The sequence below is a fragment of the Chlamydomonas reinhardtii genome, chromosome 9, assembly GCF_000002595.2.
Source record: "Chlamydomonas reinhardtii strain CC-503 cw92 mt+ chromosome 9, whole genome shotgun sequence".
NCBI lineage: Eukaryota > Viridiplantae > Chlorophyta > Chlorophyceae > Chlamydomonadales > Chlamydomonadaceae > Chlamydomonas > Chlamydomonas reinhardtii.
The window spans coordinates 2,812,670-2,830,871 of NC_057012.1; the positions used below are offsets into that span (position 1 = coordinate 2,812,670).

The window sequence follows — 18,202 nt, forward strand, 5'->3', positions numbered from 1 at the left end:
TACCGCCATGTGCCCAGACAAAAGACGGCGGCCACCGGGCCGTTTTTGTCTGGAGCTAGAACAAAAACAAGATACGACCCCTGCCTCCGTCACTGGTTAGTTGCCCGCTGTACCTGAGCGTGTTCTGTTAAAGGATCAGGTTACAAACCCTGGACAACTGTGACTGGGGTAGGCGTGGAGTAAAAAGGAACTGGTGGCGCACAAAGACCCCGTGTAACCTGTTGGGGTGTGGTATCATACTCAGGACATCGTTGCAGTGCAGCGGGCCTTCCGCGGGCCCATGCGCCCTTAACCTGGGCGGCAACTCAGCCATACTGCCACAGGTAGTCCATTTCCAGCCGCCCGCACAAACAGCCATGCTCCAATACTGAATGCTGGTACTCCGCAGCAGACTGTAGCAGACCTCCGCAGCACACCTAAGGCAGGCGTCCTGCTTGTGAATTGCAACAGACCTGAGACCTCCATACAGCCAACCTGCAGCTAGCCCATGTTCCGAGTGCAATCACCAAAGCGCCAGCTGGACAGACCCGCGTCCATTCCAAACACTTGCATGAGCGAACAGGACAGACCCGCAAGCTGCACAGGGGAAGTGTCGTGTCACATGCCGCGGCGCAGCAAGGCTCAGTGCGCGGGGTGCGGGGTGTGGGCAGTATCAGCAGCGGCGGCGGCGACAGCTGGTCCAGAGGCCGTGGCCGTGGATGGCTTGCAGGCGGCCCGCTGGTGAGCCGGCCCGCAGATCATTGGCTGATTGGCGGCGGCGGCAGGGGTGGTAAAGGCAGGAGAGCAGAGGCCGCAACCGGCGGCGTCAAAGGCATCTGTTGAGGCTCGGGCGGCGCCGGGCCCCAGCCTGCAGTAGTGATGGCGGCAGGTTGCCGCTGGGGCTGGGGCTGGGCCTGGTGCGCGCCTGACGGCTGGAGGGGATTGGTGCTGCCGCCGTGTTGTGGTGCGGGAGGAGGTGGTGGCGCCTGGGGCCAGTGAGACGCCGGGGGCTGAGCCGCTGCATAAGCTGCAGATCGGGGCGCTGCTGGCGCCGCCCCTCCGTCTGTGGGGCTTGCCCCGGCCGACGCAGCAGCGCCCACGCACTCAGGCATGAGCTGCAGCCGCGGAGGCTGCACCTGGTCTCCGCCGCTGCCGCTGCTACTGCCGCTGCCTCGCACGCTGGTGCGACTGGCGCTGCCGTCCGGGGAGCGCGGCAGAAATGGCAGCGGAGCGCCCTTCGCAAAAACCGGCAGACTACTGACAAGCGCAAGAAGCTGTGACAGGTCTGATATGACGATGTGTGCACCGTCGCCGTCTTGGCCCGCTGCCGCCCCTGCGGGAACCACCGTTGCACCAACCCCAGGCGCATCATCGCTGGCAGAGCGCCTGCTGCCCGGGGCCGCGGTACCGCCCGCCTGAGCGCCCACAACACCACCGGCGGTAGCCATTTCCTCCGGGTGCTGTTGGGCACTGCCGCTCCGCCGGCCACCGTTGCCCGCACCACACGCCGCCACCTCCACGGCCACTGCTGCTGGTGCGGCGGCCGTCTTGGTGGGGCCTGAAGCCAGTGCGCCCGGGACTGCGGCCAGGATGCGCCGAGTGGATGTGCGCGGCATGCTCGGACCGCGCCCCCCTACAGGCGCCGCCGCGGATCCCGCCGCAGCCGCCACAGCAGCTGTCCAGGGTCCTGCAATGCCCCGGTGCGACCCCACAGCCGCCAGCGGGGCCGCCAGGCGCGGCGGCGACTCCACGGTGTCGCGTCGCCGCGCGTACACCGGCAAGGCTGCAGCGCCAGACAGCGCGGCGGCCCACGTGCTTGCGGCCGCTGCATTCGCACAGCTCTCTGTCGTCGTCGTCGCCGTCGCCGTCCTGGCCACAGACGGCGCCGCCGTTGCAGGCGTGGCGCCTGGCTGCGCCGCTCCTGCTGCCTGTGCCGCCGCCCTCTGCTGCCGCTGCAGCTGTAGCTGCTGGTGCTGCTGCAGCTCCACCATCAGGCTGTCTATCAGCCCGCCGCCGCCTGGGCCCCCACCGCTGCGCTTGCTACTGACGCCGCCTCCACCGCCGCCGCTGCTGCTACTGCCAACAGCCCGCACCCCGCGTTGCTGCTGCTGTTGCTGCTGCTGCTGTTGCTGGCTGCTGTGGCTGTGGCTCGGCCCCTGGCTGTAGTCCTGCCGGCTCAGATCCTGCTCCTGCGCTTTCTGCGTCTGTGTAGGCGGCAGGTTCCGCGACCTCCGCCGCTTGACCACCATGACCGCTGGAGCCGATCCGCTGCCGCCCCCGCCACTGCCGTCCAGCGGAGGCGCAGCCGCTGCCGCACTGTGTGGATAGGCGGCGGCAGGCTGGCTGGAGACAGCGGCTGCAGCCGTGGCGGCCGCGGCAGTGGTGCCCTGTCGCGCTGCATGCGGCGTGTCAGAGGTGAAGGTAGAAGGCGGAGGCCCGCTGGCCGCAACATCGCTTGCGTGTGCCCTGTGAGGCGGCGGGTGCTGGGATCCAGGAGCCTGCCACGGCCACCGCGGATGCTGGGCAGGTGCGTGCGGCGCCTGCGGCGCCTGTGTTATCTGCGGCGCTTGCGGTGTCCGCGATGGTTGGTGCGGGTATGGGGCATGGCCTGGGACCAGCAGCGGATGTGGCGGCGGCGCTGGTGGCGGCGGCATGGGTGCGGTGAGGCCACTGGGGCTGTGCTGCTGACCGCACGTGGTGGGTGCATCACCTGACGGCCAGGTCGTGCCAGCAGCAGCGGCAGCTGCAGTGGCAGCAGGCTGGTCCTGGTGCACGGCGATGTGAAGGTGCTGTTGGGCGTGGGGATGCGGTTGTGGGCGCGGGCGATGCGCATCTGTGCTCTCAGGCCACGGCCGCTTGGCACCTGGCACCTGCTGCTGCTGCTGCTGCTGCTGAAGCGCTAGTGGGTGAGGCGGGCGTGGCAGCTGGTGAAAGCGAGGCGGTGGCGGTCCGCCAGGCTGGGGCTGTTGCATTGCAGGGTTTAGCCCGCTGCCAGCAGCTGCAGCCGCAGCTGCTGCTGCCGTCGAAGAAGCGGCTGGTGTAACAGTCAGTGGAGGAGGAGTCGGCTGCGCCTGCGGTCCTCCTGTTGGCGCGCCTGCAGCCCAACCCGCATACTCCCCAGGCTGCTCGTCCTTGCCGCTGCCGCTGCCAGCACGACCGCCGCCGCCGCCAGGGGTGCAGCCGTCGGTGCTAGCGCTGACGCTGCTCCCCGCACCGCTGCCCGCGCCAGTACGGCGGCTGAAGGGAGGCTCGGCCTGGGGATGGCTGATGTGAGCCGGCGGCGGCGGCGGCGGGGGTGGTGGCGGCGGAGCCGGCACAGGTCGGCACAGCGCTGGCGGCGGCGGCGGCTGGTCGAGCCGGGCACGAGGCGCTTCCTGTGGCTGCTGCGTGACCAGGACCTCGAGAAGCCTGTGTGTGCGTGTGTGAGTGCGTGTGTGTGGGGGGTGTTTGTTTGTACATGGATACGGCTCAGACATCTTTTGTCGGGCCACGTCAGTGTGTGTCCAAGGCAACAGGGTCCGGACTAGCGGTATCCTAGACATAATGTGCCGCGAGCATGGGTACCCTACAGTATGCATTCCCTGTGTTACCACAAGTCCCAGCCAGATGCCTTGGCTTCCAAGCATGGGCAAGCAGTGAGGACCATACCGTACGCCACCGCACGTGCTCACCTCCGGCAGTTCCCGCAGCATACGAAGAAAGGGGCTCCAGGCGGGTGCTGGGGGGGCACGGCGGCCTGCATTGGTACGTATCCGGCAGAACAGCAGGCGGCGGCGGCGTGCGGTGTCGCCACTGCAAGAAACAGGTGGCGGCACATGCACCGTGCGCAACACACAACCTTTACCCCCAGGTCACCAGCCCAGCACGACCCTTTCCATGATTTATCGCCGCAAAACCCTGACGCCCTCAACACACCTCCAGCAGAACGCCGCAGTCCGTGGCACCACACGACACCCGCACCACCAGCGCCGCCGCCGCCGCCACTGCTGTTGCCGGGGCAACTGGCGGCGCCGCCTCCGGAGCCTGCACCGCCGCCCCTGCCTCGGGTGTATTCACAGGCGCTGCCGTCTGCAGGCCCGGGGCCGGCTGCTGACATGGCGGCTGCCCTGATAGGCCCGGACATGCCAATGAGCCCTGGGTGCGGGCGCGTGTAGCTGCCTGTGCCGATGACTCGCGTTCCGCAGAAGCCTGATCCGGGGAATGGCGCTGGTGCTGGAGGTGGTGCTGCTGGAGGTGGAGTTGGGGATGAGACAGAGCGGCGGCAGACGGACTCCAGGTAGCGGCAGCAGGCAGCTCGCCCGAGCTTTGCATCTTCGGCACTCGATCGACTGCTGCTGCCGCTGGCGCTGCCGCTGGTGCTGCTGGCTTTGCAGTAGCGCTACTACTGATGGAAGCAGCCGCGCTGGAGGCCTCGGCGAACTGGCCAGCGGCCTCTGGTATCCATCCGAGCGAGCCGTGGCTCGCCAGACGACAGAGGACCCACGGTCTGGCGCTGCTACGGGCCGTATTGCTGCAGCCCAGAAAGCTGTGTGCCAGCAGAGCAACCGAGAGCGTGGCGGCTCCAGCGATAGGTTGGCGTTGTGGCGGAAAACACTCTAAGGTTAGCCTTGTCTGAAATGAGGATGCAAGGCCAGTAACATCGCAGAAGAGCGAGAAGGCGGGGGGACAAGCGGCGGGGTGGTGCAGAGCCGCCTGGTTTGCCCCTTCGGCCCCTCCAAGACCCGTGCCCCAATGGAGCCATCCACAACATGGAAATCTGCATCAAGCTTAGATGATATGTGCAACATTTTCCGTTGCGAACAAAGCAGTCCGCGTGATAAACCAATGAGTATCAACGCAGGAATGCAGCAGACGGATCGCACAAGCACAACGGCTGTATCGCGGGTTTGAGATCACACGTTGAGGAAAACATACAGTAGCAAGAACCTTTCCTCGATGGTTTCCTCAAATTTGCTCAGCTGTCGGCAACTGCTCCAGCGATTGAAGGCTTACACGGCTAGATACATGTAATATACGGCATCCTGTTGTTACATTGAAATGCATACATGCTTCAGTCCTCGGCCAGAGCATGTACCGGTGCCTTGCGGGCACTTCGGCGGGAAAGGAACACAGCCACTCGGCGAGACTATTCCCATGATGCAAAATATATGGAGCTATGCTTATTGAATTGGTTCAGCTGCAACGCGGTTAAAGCGGCGTCGCTGCAAAAAGCACCCAGGGTGTTGGGCATGTCGAGGAATTCGTGCGCCTACCGACGCGACGCCGTGCCTGTCACAGAGCAAGTGTGCAGATACCGCAACGCGTGCGGATATGGCCGGCGTTCGTGGCAGGGCTCACAGCGCGTGGGCACGCAGCAGGCCCGGGCGCAGGCAGGCACTAGTTGTATGCAGCGCACGGCTAGAAGGTGCCTTCGTTTTGTGCCCCCTCAACCCATCCATAACAGAAGCAAAGCACACTTCTGCACTGGGTGCTCTTCATAGGTCTGGATGCGATGGTATGCTTCCGGCTGCATACTTTGGGTTTGAACCCACCATCGGCAAAGCATGCAGGCTTATATTGCCACTACGTATGTTCCTTTCGTCACGCACCCCGCGGCATTAGGTGGCCCTGCGGAGCTGCCGTTAGGTACGCCGGCATGCTGCCTGCTAACCCTAAATTAAGGCTCTGCCTCGCGCACATGATGCGCGGCAACTTTCACAGGGATTTGCCTGTCCCTTACCCTACCTGCTGCAATTAGCGCAGGACAACAAGGGGCTACGCTCCGCAGGGCCCCTAACTTTCCTGGTTACATGCGTGCACGAGGTGTGGTCTATCTGCAAGTGATGGGCGCTTGTGGCGTCGGTCACCTGAATGGTTTGGCCATGTGCAGAGACCCGAAGCCTGTACACGTACGCCGTGTGGGTGCTGCATTTTGTCATGAATGGGACTAGGGACCTCCCCTGAATGGGACACGTTCATGAAGGGCAACCCACTGCCAGATGGGACAATACCCTTCCAATATTGCATACCATCGTGTGACCAGTGCTGTGTTGGAGCCTGCCTACCTGTGGATGTACAATCGCTGACAGTGACAGACACCAGCGTGTACCAGGGGAGGAGTCCCCTTGATGATTACACCGTACTGGTGTGTGCTGCTGCCGCTGCATCCTGGGCCCCGGCCCCCAACACACGTCATGGGTGTTGGTTGTGGGGGCAGGGCCTGGCAGGGCAAGGGGTGGACTTGAGGGTGCTGTATGGCGCTACGGTGATGTTTGCTGTGCCCCTTTTTGTCAAGCCTGGCGCCTTGGCCATCCGGGCACATCACAGCAGGGTGGGTCGACCGCAGGTCACCAATGTGCTGATAGCTGTCTTGGCAGCGGAATCCCTTCGACGACCTCCTCCCCCTCCTGCGGCTGAAGCGGCCTCGCAATACATTCGTGGCCCTCAGCGGCCTCCTAAATACGGCCTCCTAGCTCAGGCCTCGCAGCTCCCGATTACCCCACCAAGTCCGCCGTGCCCGACCCAGCCCGCCCGTGTTGAGGTTGCACGAGTGGCCGAAAGTGCTGCCGGCACTGGGTGTGTCGCATGTATGAAGTGCCTGATAGCAGAGTCCAAACAACCACGCCGCAGCGCCCACGGGTACAACCACGCTGAACCACGGGTAATGCGCGGCGGCACCAGGGGGGGCGGGTGGGTTGTCACCGTCCCGGCAGAAGGACGATCCCAACTACAGTAAAGAAGCACAACGGCAGATAAGGATGCGGATTACAATTGAAGGGACAGCCTGACAAGCGGGGGCACGCCGTACCCACGCCGCGAGGGGCAGATAAGGCGCCGTGTGTTTCTGACGCGTACAAGACCCGGCTCAGTCCGTCTCACCATGCATGCACAGGCACGTACCCGAGCGTCCTGCGCCGTGCGTGACTCTAACGCAACACGGCAGTTACGTCGCAATAAGTAGACTTATCTCCACTGCGCTGCGATAATCCAGCGCTTATCAGCAAAACCGGCAGGTTCCGAGAGCGTTTCGCTGGTCGCTTTACCGAAACGCCTGACCGCGCTCTGAATTAACGAGTCTACGCGCAAGCCAAGGGACCTCCAATAAGTCTGATGGAGGCAAGGACAGTGTCAGTGCTTGCGGGGCTCGCGCACCGAGTCGCGAGTGCAGCATGGAGGAGTGCCAGCGGTCTGCGGACTTGCACCACTACGACGCCAACGTACGGGAGAACGTCCGTCTACGTCAAGGAGGTGCGACGGCCTGCAAATTGGCTGGGGAAATTTGGGAAAGGAAAGGAAGCTACCCGAAAGCGAATTGCCCTCCCAAAGCAGCGGGCTCGCGGGTGCGGCCCTTCATGACTCGCACAAGAGCGCCTGAGGCCATACAGAGGTACTCAATCCTGCCTGTTACAACCAGCGTCCCGTGGGCCGAGGGGTACCTTTTCGGCCTTGCCCAAGCTTCCCCATCCTGGCCTGCCGAACTCCCGCCGTTTCCGTCCGTTTTCTGGCTTCTCCTCAGGCTCTGGACCTTCTGGACTTCGACCCTCAGGTTGAGAAGGTGCGGAGGGGTACCTCTTTGCCGACCTGAGGGTTGTGGGGACCGCAGCACGCTTGCCGTGTGCACCCACGGTGTGCACATGACATGAGCTCGACCGCATCCCCGCACAACCCTGCACTGCTACGCACCCCCACGCTTCCCCCCTCCACCCACTCCACAGGCCATCCTCAACCCCGACCGCGAAGTAACGGTGAGCTCACGACCCCATGGACCCATGGGCAATGCAAGGCCCCGGGCCGGGTCTCGTGCCTGGTGTGTGCTTTTGCTGCTCCAGGTTTGCAACATGCGTGGCCTAACAGCTGTGCAATTTTCACAGCAGCCTTCCACCGCGAAGCTGACACAATGCAAGCATCATTGAGGCAGACGCCGCTGACTGACAACCACCTGCCGTATTGACGTTGTTGGCTTGTGGGGCTTGGCCGGACGGGCGCAGGTGAACCTGGTGGTGCCCATGGACAATGGCGAGGTCAACATGTTCCCCGCCTACCGGGTGCAGCACAACAACGCGCTGGGGCCCTTCAAGGTGCGTGTGTGGCAGCTTGAGAGTGGAGCTCAAGGAGTAAGAAGCAAGAGGTGTGTGTGTGTGTGTGCGTGCGTGTGCGTGTGCGTGTGTGTGCAGGTGGGGGTGAAGGTGCGGGCGGGCGGGCGGGCGGGCGGGTGAGTGGCCGTGAAGCGTTCTGTGCGCGGTTGCCGTGCAGCACGGTGTATGGGCCAGCCAGGGGCGGAGCGCGCAGTTGCACACGCAGCTCTGCAGCTCGACAACAGGCTACCTGCGGGCTGGCCTCACTGGGCTAATGTGGCCATGTCTGCCCCCCCCCCCCCAAAACACCACGGCTCGTCCTGGACAGGGCGGCATCATCTACCACCCCGGTGTCACCCTGGAGAACATGCGCAAGTGCGTGTGGGGACATGTGCCGAGGGGCCGTAACTGAAGGAGCGTGTCTTGCATGGCGACGGATGCTCAAAGCGTGCATGCAAACTGGTCTTGTTAGTTGAATCCGCTGGCCCGCCCCGCAGCCTGCACACCTCCCGCCCGTGCTCTCGCCCTCGCATCCTGAACTCCAGCACTTCACTTGCTTAACGCTGAGCCTTCTCATCACCGCCATACCGCAACCTTACTAGTCATGCCTGGACCCCTGACCTCCTCACCCACCTGCCCCTTCCATTCGTGATACACACCGTACGCATGAATGGCTACCCCCCACCTCTCCCCCCCCACCTGCGCCCCCACCTCCTCCCCCGCCACAGCCTGGCCTCGCTCAACACGTGGAAGTTCAGCCTGCTCAATGTGCAGTTCGGCGGCGCCAAGGGCGGCGTGGGGGTGGACCCGCGCAGCCTCAGCGAGCGCGAGACGGAGAAACTGACACGCAAGTACGTGCAGGTCAGTGCAGGGGGGGGTGGAGAGCAACAGGGGGTTGCTGGTGTCGGGGGAGCGTCAGCGTATGGAAACGCGAGGTGGGAGGCAGATGCACGTGATTGGTGTAGCCTGCGCCAAACCGTAAACGCACAGACACACAAACATGCATGCACGCACCCCTGTGCACGCACGCATACACACGCATGCCGTGCACACACAGGCCCTGCAGGAGGTGATTGGGCCGCACACTGACATCCCCGCGCCCGACATCAACACGGACGAGCACCACATGGCCTGGATCTTTGACCAATACTCCCGACTGCGCGGCTTCGCGCCCGCCGCCGTCACAGGTGCGCGTGCCTGCATCGCCTAACACCCGAAAACACTCGTACGCATGTGCATGCAGCCGGTTGACACCGGCTAAAACCAGCAGACAGAGACTCGGCAACGAAGGTCGCACTGTCCTTCACACTGAAGCTTTGCACGCGCTTGACTCGTTTGTCGTACCGACGTGCCGCTGGTGTCGCAGGCAAGCCGACGTGGCTGCACGGCATTGTGGGTCGCGACAAGGCCGGCGGCCGCGGCGCCGCCATCGCCACCCGGGAGTTCCTGACCCGCTCCCTGAGGCGCAAGGTGGCGGGCACGTCCTTCCTCATCCAGGTAGGTGCGGTGGAGGGAGGGGGGTTTGGCGCGTTGGTACTTGGTACCCGAAGTTTGCTGGCTGTGTCCCCAGATAGGAGCATGGTGCGGCAAGTGTGGCGTTCATGTGCCTGGTGTCGCCGTTGCAGGGCTTCGGCAAGCTGGGCAGCTGGACGGCGCAGATCCTGCAGCAGGAGATGGGCGCCAAGGTGCGCGGCGGCGTGCGTGCCGTATGCGTGGAAGTGGGAATGCGTGGGCGCGCATGCTGAGTTTTTGCCGTTTGCCGGCCGCATTGCCAAATCCCCTGTTATTGTTGGGTTGCGCGCCGCCCCCAGATTGTGGGCGTATCCTGCTCCGAGACTGCCGTGTACAACGAGGAGGGGCTGGACATCCCGGCGCTGAGGGCGCACGTGGCGGCGGGGGGGCTGCTCAAAGACTTCCCCGGCGGCACGGGTGCGTGTCGGTTGGGGAAAGGATGGGGAAGGAGGGAGGAATGGCGCGGCGGGGGCGGGGCAGGGACGTCACACACAACCTGATGCAGGACGGTGATGGCGCTTCGTCGCCTTCGTGTACCACGCCGCCCTCACCCTCCCCTGGGTTGGGCGATGATTCCTAACTATTGGGACCTATTTCGTTGGGCTCGGGCAAATAACCCCCTCCACCCTCTGTCTCTGGTTGCTTCCTGGGATGATGAAACCAGCCTCTCCTCGACGTCGGCATTTTAAACTCATAAATTCATATACTCACCGTTGTCCATGGACGCATCCCCTCCCTTCCCTCCGGCCAGGTGTGCTCAACGACGACTCATTCCTGGACCTGCCGGCCGACGTGTTCATTCCCTGCGCCGTGGACGGAACCATTCACGCCGGCAACGTCCACCGCTGCGTCAACTTCAAGGTGCGTGGGTAGCACCGGGCAGCACCGGGCAGTCAGGAACAGGGAGGCGCAGGAACGGGCCTACCGCACGGGTTCAGACGAGGCACGGGGCTCTCCAGCGGAGTTGCTGACTCACAAAGCGCATGCTGGTTGTCGTCTTTCGCCTGCACCCTTCGTCAGTCACCACTGCGTCCTACCTACCTGCAGGCGGTGGTGGAGGCAGCCAACGGCGCCCTGACGCCCGAGGCGGACGCGGCACTGCGCAAGGCCGGCGTGCCGGTGCTGCCCGACCTGATCGCCAACGGGGGCGCCGTGGTCGTGTCGTTCTTCGAGTGGGTGCAGAACAACCAAAACATGCAGGTGCGTGTGCCTTGGTGGGAAACTGGAGATTGATTAAGGTGGTGTGAGGTAGAGGATCATGCCAGGATGGTAGCGCGGGTCTTGGGCGGGGGAAGTTGGTGCGCGTGCGGTGTGCCTGTGTGCCCGTGCGGCAAGGCGGGCCCGCTGGTCGGGTGCATGGCTTGCAGTCCAAGCCACTCATGCGGGCTTGCCGCTCCCTCTCGTGCCCACACACCTTACGGTACCTTACGTTTACACAGTGGGAGGAGGACGACGTGAAGCGCGAGCTGGACCGGTACGTGCGTGCGTGCGTGCTGTTGTTCAAGAGCTTGCAGAAAGTAGTGTGAAATAGTGTTTCTGCGTGGTGCTCTTTATGCTGCCGACGCGTCTTAGTGCCTTGCCCCCAAATATGTACCGTGCACATACGCACAATCGTTTATGGGCGCACGCAAGACTACACCCCATCCTACCCCCTTATTCCCGCAGCTACCTGACCGACGCGTTCGAGGCGCTGCTGCGCGAGCAGTCGCTGCACGCCGGCTGCAGCCTGCGCACGGCCGGCTACCTGGTGGCACTGAGGCGGCTGCAGCAGGCCGATTCCGTGCGCGGCCACTCCTAGGGCAGTGGCAGGCGGGTGGCGGGTGGCAGAGATGGAGAGGTGTGTGTAGGCTGTGCGCTAGGCTGAAGAGGCCGGCGAGGTGAGGCATCCTAACCAGCTATACTTGCCGGCTTGACACTGTTGACAGGGCTTAGCGGTTGCCATGTTTCGTTGAGGACTGCAATTCTGGGACGATGGAAGTCCATTTGTTGACGCACGGCCGCACGGGACTTCAGTGCGGCGTGCTTTCACGACGTTCTGGTGCCCTGGCCATTGCCAGACCCTACGGCTCAGCACATATTTTCAAACCACTCTGCTGTAACATCAAGGTAAACCCCTACCCACCAGCAAGCATGCGGCCTTCAACCCTGCGCCCCTCTTGACCACGCTTCCTCCCGACTAAAGATACGGTAGCCAACTGTGCATACCTACAGTGCCCTCCACGGATGCGACATTCCCCCGTTGTGTATTAGGGCCATCTGTGCATACCTACATTCTACTGTGCAAAAAAACTCAGCTCTGTACAAACGTCGACTGCGTGTGGCCGATCCCCTCCGCCGCCAACCACCACAACCAGTCCCAACTCCCGCACCTACCAACATACGCACGCAACCTCGCGCCCACGCCTCAGCACCCCAGCCACCGGCCCTCCTGCCCCGGCTACTGTTGCTTGCCGCCCTTGCCGCTGCTCGTCTTGGCCGCCTGCACCGTGACCGCCAGGTGCGGGCACAGCAGCGGCTTGTTGACCAGGTGCTTGCCGTTCTGCACCACGAACGCCAGCAGGCCCAGCCCCAGCACCAGCGGCAGCACCGCCTGAGGCAGGGCACACGCGGGTTGGGATTAGCAGGGAGGCGGACGATGAGTTACATGGGGGAAGCGGTGGAAGAGAGGGCAGGTCGCCTGATAGGCAGCAGATCCTGGGTGTGGTATCGGATGTAACTTCCCCGTGTAACAGCAGCCCCAGCGCTCACCCGGACAAGCACCACCGCGAGCTGCGACTGCGTCACGGCCTCCGCGCCGCTCGCCGCCGCGTCCGCCACACCGACCGCCACCGGCGCCAGACCGCCAGACATGTACTGCGGCGGGGGAAAGGGATCACAAGACGTGGGTAGCCGAGCGCAAGCGTGAGTTCCGATGCTATTACACGAAAGCCAGTCGTTATCAAAGCGCCGTGCCGCCACCTGCTGCCCCCCGCTGTGCCGCTCAGCCGCCGCCCGCGTGCCGTCGCCTGACTCCACTGGCAGAGCCTGACGGGCACTTGGTGTGCTGTCACCGCGGCCTGGGGGCCGCTGCAGCGGTGGCGGCAACCAGCGGCGGACGCCAGCCGCCGCGCCCCCGCCCAGTCGCCGCAGAAGCGGCAGCAGCAGTGCAAGCGGCCGGCGGCGGCGGTGCTGCTGCCGGCTTTGCGGCGCTGCCGCCGCAGCACCGCCACCGCGCCTCCGGCGTTGCGCAGGTCGCTCAATCAGCAACTGGCGGCGGCGGGCAGCAGCCGGGGCACGGCCGCGGTAAGCACGCCGACCCAAACCCGGGCGACTGCTCGTTCCAAACCGTGCAGCTGTCGCCCAGCCGCACCAGCATAATACCACTACGGTATTTGACGCTTGAGTTGTAAACCCACTCGGCTTCACCCTCGCCCCCGGGCCTCCGCACACCCGCAGCACGTGTGCACGCCCGCCTGCACCCACACCCTCAGGCGCAGCGGCGCTCACCTGTCCGGCCTGGTGCGCGCCGAACGCCACCATGGCCAGCGCCAGGATGATGGGGATGAGCGGCGAGGGCTGCGGCCGCAGCGGCAGCTTGGAGCCGGGCACCACCTGGTAGGCGCCTGCGGGGTGCCAGGCATGAAGAGGTGGGAAGCGGCGGTGTTGAAAATGGAGCAGCGCTGCACAGACTCCGAGCTGTGCGCGCGTGCGTGTGCGTGTGTGCACGGTGCTTATGTGGGCAGACGAGGGACAAGGGTCGCGTATCTGCCACTTGTGACCCGAGCAGGGCCGGGTTCACCGGGCTACAAGGCATGTTCAACACGCGGTGTGACACAGCACCAAGGAGCACAAGGACTCCCCCGGTTGCGCAGCCTCAAGTCGCGCACCTGACACCAGGTCGATGGCGTCCTGCTTCCGCCCGTCCTGCAGCCCCACACAGCCACAACGCCCACACAGTTACGGCGTCAGTGTTGGCGGCGTCGGCTCAAACGCAGAAGCATGTGCATGGCAGTGGCCAACAGTTGCTGGGCCACTGCGCGCATCATACATCGCATGAATACTAACATCGTGTGTTGGTGTCAGGGCAAGGATGACTGTAGTCAGGCGATTTCATCACTGGAGCCCGCCGCCGCTGGGCCACTGGGCCACTGGGTCAGCGGGTCAGCCGTTGCCCGTGTGCTCATCACCCACCACACCCGGCCGAGCCACAGCCGCTACCTGCCGACCATTCACCGCTTCCTACTTCACAGGCCACAGCCCCTCTTTGTACCCGCGGTGCGCAACCAGCAGCCTCCTTTGCGCCGATCCGAACACCTGCGACCCTGGCCTGCGGTCCCGCGGCCCCGCCCCCCCACCTGGAAGTTGTTGAGGTAGTAGCGCGTGACGGCCTTGACGCCGTCGTCGATGACGCCGCCGAAGGTGCGCTTGCCGGTGCGCGTGAAGCCGCTCTTCATGGCGCCCGTGCCTGCGGCGACACACGTGAGCAAGCAGGCGGGGATGCAAGCGCATTTGAGACAAGACCGTCGTTGCGTTTGGGCGTGCAGGGGCTTGGGTGAAAAAGCACGCGAAGCAGCAAAGCGAATTTCGGCGCACGCACCCGCGTACTGCGTGGACACGCCGTCGCCGTGGTCGGCCCACAGGATCTTGAACTCCTTCTCCACGGCGGGGAAGGTCGCCGGCAGGCTGTGCGCGCCCGGCGTGCTGGGCATCAGGCCCAGCGCCGACAGCATCGCCTCCAGCGCCTGAGCACACGTGAGGAGGGTGGGGGCGGGCGCACCGGGGCATTCGCGCACGGGCAGTCAGCCACTGGGCGCTATGTACAGTGTAAGCCGGGTGCCCCTAACAGCGCTTTGGCGGCAGGGGACCGGGACCCTCCCACCGCAGCTCTGAACGCAGCCCGCCCCGCTGCAGCACCACTGCCCCCTGCCCCCGCCGCCCCACACAACACCGCCGCCGCTGCGGGCCCCCGCGCACCTTGCGTCCCAGCACGCCCTGCATGACGTTGGTGCGGTCCAGGCAGTCGATGCAGTTGGTGCGCACCGCGCCGGCCTGCACGTGGAGTGGGCGGTGGCGAAGGGCGCAAGCGTTCATTGCGTGAAGTTGGGTTCTGGTGTTCAGTATTGAAAGGTAGAGGAGATGAGCAGTCCGGTAGGAAGGAACCCGGGCCCGACACATCGAACATGTAAAGACACTGGTCATGGCAGGTAAGCCCCCGCCCCGTCCCGCAGCACGCGCCCAACCCAGTCACTCCAGCCTCCTACCTGCCGCTTGACGATCTCGCCGCCCGCACGCCGCAGGAAGAATGCCTGGCGGTTCACGTCCGGCGCGATCTGCGGCACACCACACGCGCACAAACGAGGGGATGCTGGCATCAGCACAACCCAGAGGCAGGATGTGGTGCAGCACCCCACACCCAAGCTACACCACCCGCTCCTGGCGTTTTCAAACCCCAGCCCGAACACTGACCCATGCCCGTTCTCCGCCATCCCCAGCCCCCATAACAGACAAGCCTTACCCCCCGTCTTGCGAGCCTCCCTCCCCCGCAGTCTGCCCCTTCCCCCCACCCCCCGCGGCCCGCACCTTCTGCATGAGCAGCTCGATGCGGTCGTATCGGCCCTTGCTGCACTCGTGGTGGAAGTCGAAGGCGATGTAGTGCAGCCCCGCGCCGGGCGTGCGCGTGTAGCGCTCCGCCTCAGCCTGGAAAGCCACCTGCAGCTTGCCCTCTGTGCAGCAGCAACGGGTGCGCGCGTAAGCGTGCGTGCAACAAGCAGCATGGAACGTGGCGCGCCCAAACGCCAGTGCATGCGCGTGCTCGTGTGGGCGTATGGGTGCGAAGTGTTGGCGACGGGGAGCGCAAGGGCGAGCAGGCGCGGCTACTAACAGGCTAACGACGGTGTAAAGCTCGGGCCAATACGCTTCCCAGTGTCCCTTCGCCCGCGCCACACCCGGCCCTCCCAAACCCGGACCTGCCCCCCTCCCCTGCCGCGTCGCGCCCGCTCTCACCCGTGCCCTTGTGGTTGATGAGGTTGATTGCCACCACGTCTCCATACGCGGCCTTCAGTGAGGCCATGTGCGCGTCAAACACCGCCACCGACTGGCCCGGCGCCGCGATGACGGTGGTGGGCTTGTACTTGATGTTGGGCAGCTGGGGGTTGGCAGGCCGGGTGGAGGTGGTGCATGGAGAAGGCGGCAAGTTTGGTGGTAGTGGCGAATCTGCTTTTCAACTGCCAGCGCTCGCTGTCTCCGCACACCGCCTGCCACAGTGCCGCCACGCAGTACCGCACCGCTGCGCCTGAGACGACGCCCTGCTCATTTGCCATTGCCGCCCCTCCCCCTCCTCTCCCCCCATCAACTCTCACCTGCGTCCACAGCAGCGGGATGGAGCCGCGGACCTGCACGTAGCTGGCCAGGTCGCCGGCGGGCGTGGTGACCACCTCCTCCGTCTCAACAAAGTTGGCCACGTTTCCTGTTGGGTCAGGGAGGTGCCACGTGAGGTACACCGTGACGGCCGGAGACTGCACGTGTGAGGCTGCACGTGTGTGGTCAAGCGCCCCACTGTCCGGTGGTGTGCGCCAGAGCCCCCCCCGCCTGTCCATTTGACACGTGAACTGCGTGCCGGCGGCGGCGGCTCCCGGCAGCACCCGGCGCCCGCGGAGGACGCACCCACCCTTGCTGTCGCAGCCGCGGCGCCACTGGCGCGTGCCGGCCCGGTCCACGCCGCGGCGCGCGATGAGCGTGAGCGTGGCGGACTTGCCGCCGGCGAAGTGCAGCCCCGGCAGCTGGCGTAGGAAGCCCAGCATGACGGGCGGAGTGAACCTGCGCAGGTGGGGCGGAACGTGGCGTGTGTGTGTTGGACAGCAAGGGAAGGGTGCCGCATCAGGCCACCGCCGGCGCCCGATGCAGTCACAGACGGTGCCTGACACATTGAAACCTTGGGGCACAGTCCCGGGCGATCCGGAGTTTCGAGTCCCGACCACCTCCTTTTCTGACGTGGCACCGGCACTGGACCGTACACGGTGCACTCCCCACCACACCACAACGCCACGCCCCCATATGCTCGACCGCGCGCATGTGTGTGCGCACCTGTGTGCCCCCGCATCCAGCAGCGACGCGGCCAGCGTGCGGTTGTACCAGAAGCGGGCGTCGGCGCGCTGCGGCGAGGCCAGCGGCGCGGCGGCGGCCACGGGGTCGGCGTCGCGGTCGGCGATGCGCTGGCTGGACTGCGTGAGGTCGTAGAAGTGGGAGAAGTAGATGCCGCGGCCGGAGCGCGCGGGGTCCACAGCATCCTGGGGGTTGTGGTTAACGGTGTGGTTGAGGGAAGGGGAGCGGGCCGGCAAGATGTGGGAGGGGCGGGCGTGAGGGCAGCGTGCATGCAAGGCCGTGTACGCCTGGGCGGGCTAATGTTATGCACGAGTGCTAGGATTAGGCACGCCGCCGCCCAGCCGCCCAGCCAGACGCCTGTGTCTTCCCACGTGACCGCACCCCACACTCACATCGTCACCAAACGCGCACCTTGCGCCCGCAACACAGCGCGCCGTGCCCGCACCCACCCACCCACCCTCCCACACACCCACCACGCAATCACCCCACCCCACCCTCACTCCCAGCGCCACGCGCCGCGCCCCTTACCTTGAGCAGCGACAGCAGCTGTCGGTTGGCACTGTTCTTGTCTGCGCCCGGCTCCGTGAGCACCTGCGCCCGCACCAGCTCGTACACGGCGCTGCTGTTGGGGCCCAGAGCCGCAACCTGCCGCGCCTCGGTGATGGCCACCAGCGCCGCCGCGCCTGTAATGGAAGAGGTGGCGGCGAGTAGGTTGTGGCCAAGGTCAAAAGCAAGGAAACGTGGCGATGTCGTTTTGAGCGGGCAATGCATCGCAGGGCCTAGCAGGTCAACACGCTTACGGCCAGGAATGTTTGCTTGCCGCACAGCGATAGGGCCCACGGGTCGCGCGCAAGACCCGCTGCCGTTCGTCGGTCGGCGTGGCCCAGAGTACCCACGGCATTAGGCGTTTACGATTGCTTCAGCCAGGATTTCCGGCAGTCTCACCGGTGGTCAGCTTACTGATGCCCAGAAGGCCAAGGCATTCGATCGTGGGGGTGCCGCGCATGACGCTCTGGCTCGGCGTCACCGTGGACTTCCCGTTCGCCAGGTCCACCACCAGCGTCTCCACGGACGACGCATTGCCCTCAGGCACAGGCTGCACCACCGCCTGCGCGCCCTGCTGGAAGATGCGCAGGGTGGTGTAGGGGAAGCGCGCCATCTCGGCCGCTGAGCCTGACGCCTGTGTTGCTGGCTTCGCCTCTGGAGCAGTGGTTGAGGGAAGTTGCTTGCTGTTGAATAGCGAGCGGGTGCCGCGGTCAGAGCTTGCAGAGAAAGCGCGGAAGTCAGCGGATGTTGTGCTTGCGATGATGGTCGTCTTCTTCGCGGATAGGAAGTTGCCAGTAAGTGTTGGTAGTGCGGGAAGCCTCAGCGTCGAGCGATTTAAGGATTGAAGGATCACGAGTTTGGGAGTCCTGGCGAGGGCCAGGATTTCGTGTTTGTGCCCCCAAGACCGTGAGCCCTATCACTGCAATGCTGCCAGCGGCACAAAGTAAGTAAGTTTTGTTGCGTGCTGGCTGCGACATTCGGTTTTTCAACGCCAGGTTTCGATCGACGAGGAGCAAATTTCATTCTGACAT

The 18,202-nt window shown here is 64.8% G+C and overlaps 3 protein-coding genes across 3 annotated transcripts; 1 reads left to right on the plus strand and 2 right to left on the minus strand.

The window, feature by feature from the left end:
- Nucleotides 1-128: 128 nt before the first annotated feature.
- Nucleotides 129-5,511, minus strand: CHLRE_09g388852v5 (uncharacterized protein). The gene is made up of 7 exons (XM_043065488.1): nucleotides 4,718-5,511; nucleotides 3,895-4,412; nucleotides 3,651-3,715; nucleotides 2,850-3,387; nucleotides 2,690-2,768; nucleotides 786-2,374; nucleotides 129-576 (listed from the first exon to the last, which is right to left on the minus strand). The coding sequence occupies exons 1-7, from the start codon at nucleotides 4,764-4,766 to the stop codon at nucleotides 481-483; spliced, it is 2,934 nt and encodes a 977-aa protein (XP_042921032.1). The 5' UTR covers nucleotides 4,767-5,511; the 3' UTR covers nucleotides 129-480.
- A 1,350-nt stretch (nucleotides 5,512-6,861) lies between these two features.
- On the plus strand, nucleotides 6,862-11,653 carry CHLRE_09g388800v5 (uncharacterized protein). The gene is made up of 14 exons (XM_001694493.2): nucleotides 6,862-7,206; nucleotides 7,475-7,513; nucleotides 7,674-7,703; nucleotides 7,947-8,036; nucleotides 8,362-8,408; nucleotides 8,762-8,894; nucleotides 9,091-9,220; nucleotides 9,400-9,530; nucleotides 9,659-9,718; nucleotides 9,845-9,962; nucleotides 10,297-10,406; nucleotides 10,593-10,745; nucleotides 10,985-11,019; nucleotides 11,211-11,653. The coding sequence occupies exons 1-14, from the start codon at nucleotides 7,069-7,071 to the stop codon at nucleotides 11,341-11,343; spliced, it is 1,347 nt and encodes a 448-aa protein (XP_001694545.1). The 5' UTR covers nucleotides 6,862-7,068; the 3' UTR covers nucleotides 11,344-11,653.
- A 2-nt stretch (nucleotides 11,654-11,655) lies between these two features.
- Nucleotides 11,656-18,152, minus strand: CHLRE_09g388750v5 (uncharacterized protein). The gene is made up of 15 exons (XM_043065483.1): nucleotides 17,571-18,152; nucleotides 17,154-17,308; nucleotides 16,608-16,810; nucleotides 16,192-16,340; nucleotides 15,884-15,990; nucleotides 15,528-15,669; nucleotides 15,105-15,247; nucleotides 14,786-14,854; nucleotides 14,499-14,573; nucleotides 14,122-14,266; nucleotides 13,880-13,989; nucleotides 13,412-13,448; nucleotides 13,032-13,147; nucleotides 12,294-12,398; nucleotides 11,656-12,135 (listed from the first exon to the last, which is right to left on the minus strand). Exons 1-15 carry the CDS (start codon nucleotides 17,782-17,784, stop codon nucleotides 11,983-11,985), a joined length of 1,923 nt encoding a protein of 640 aa, XP_042921033.1. The 5' UTR covers nucleotides 17,785-18,152; the 3' UTR covers nucleotides 11,656-11,982.
- Between the last annotated feature and the right edge of the window lie 50 nt (nucleotides 18,153-18,202).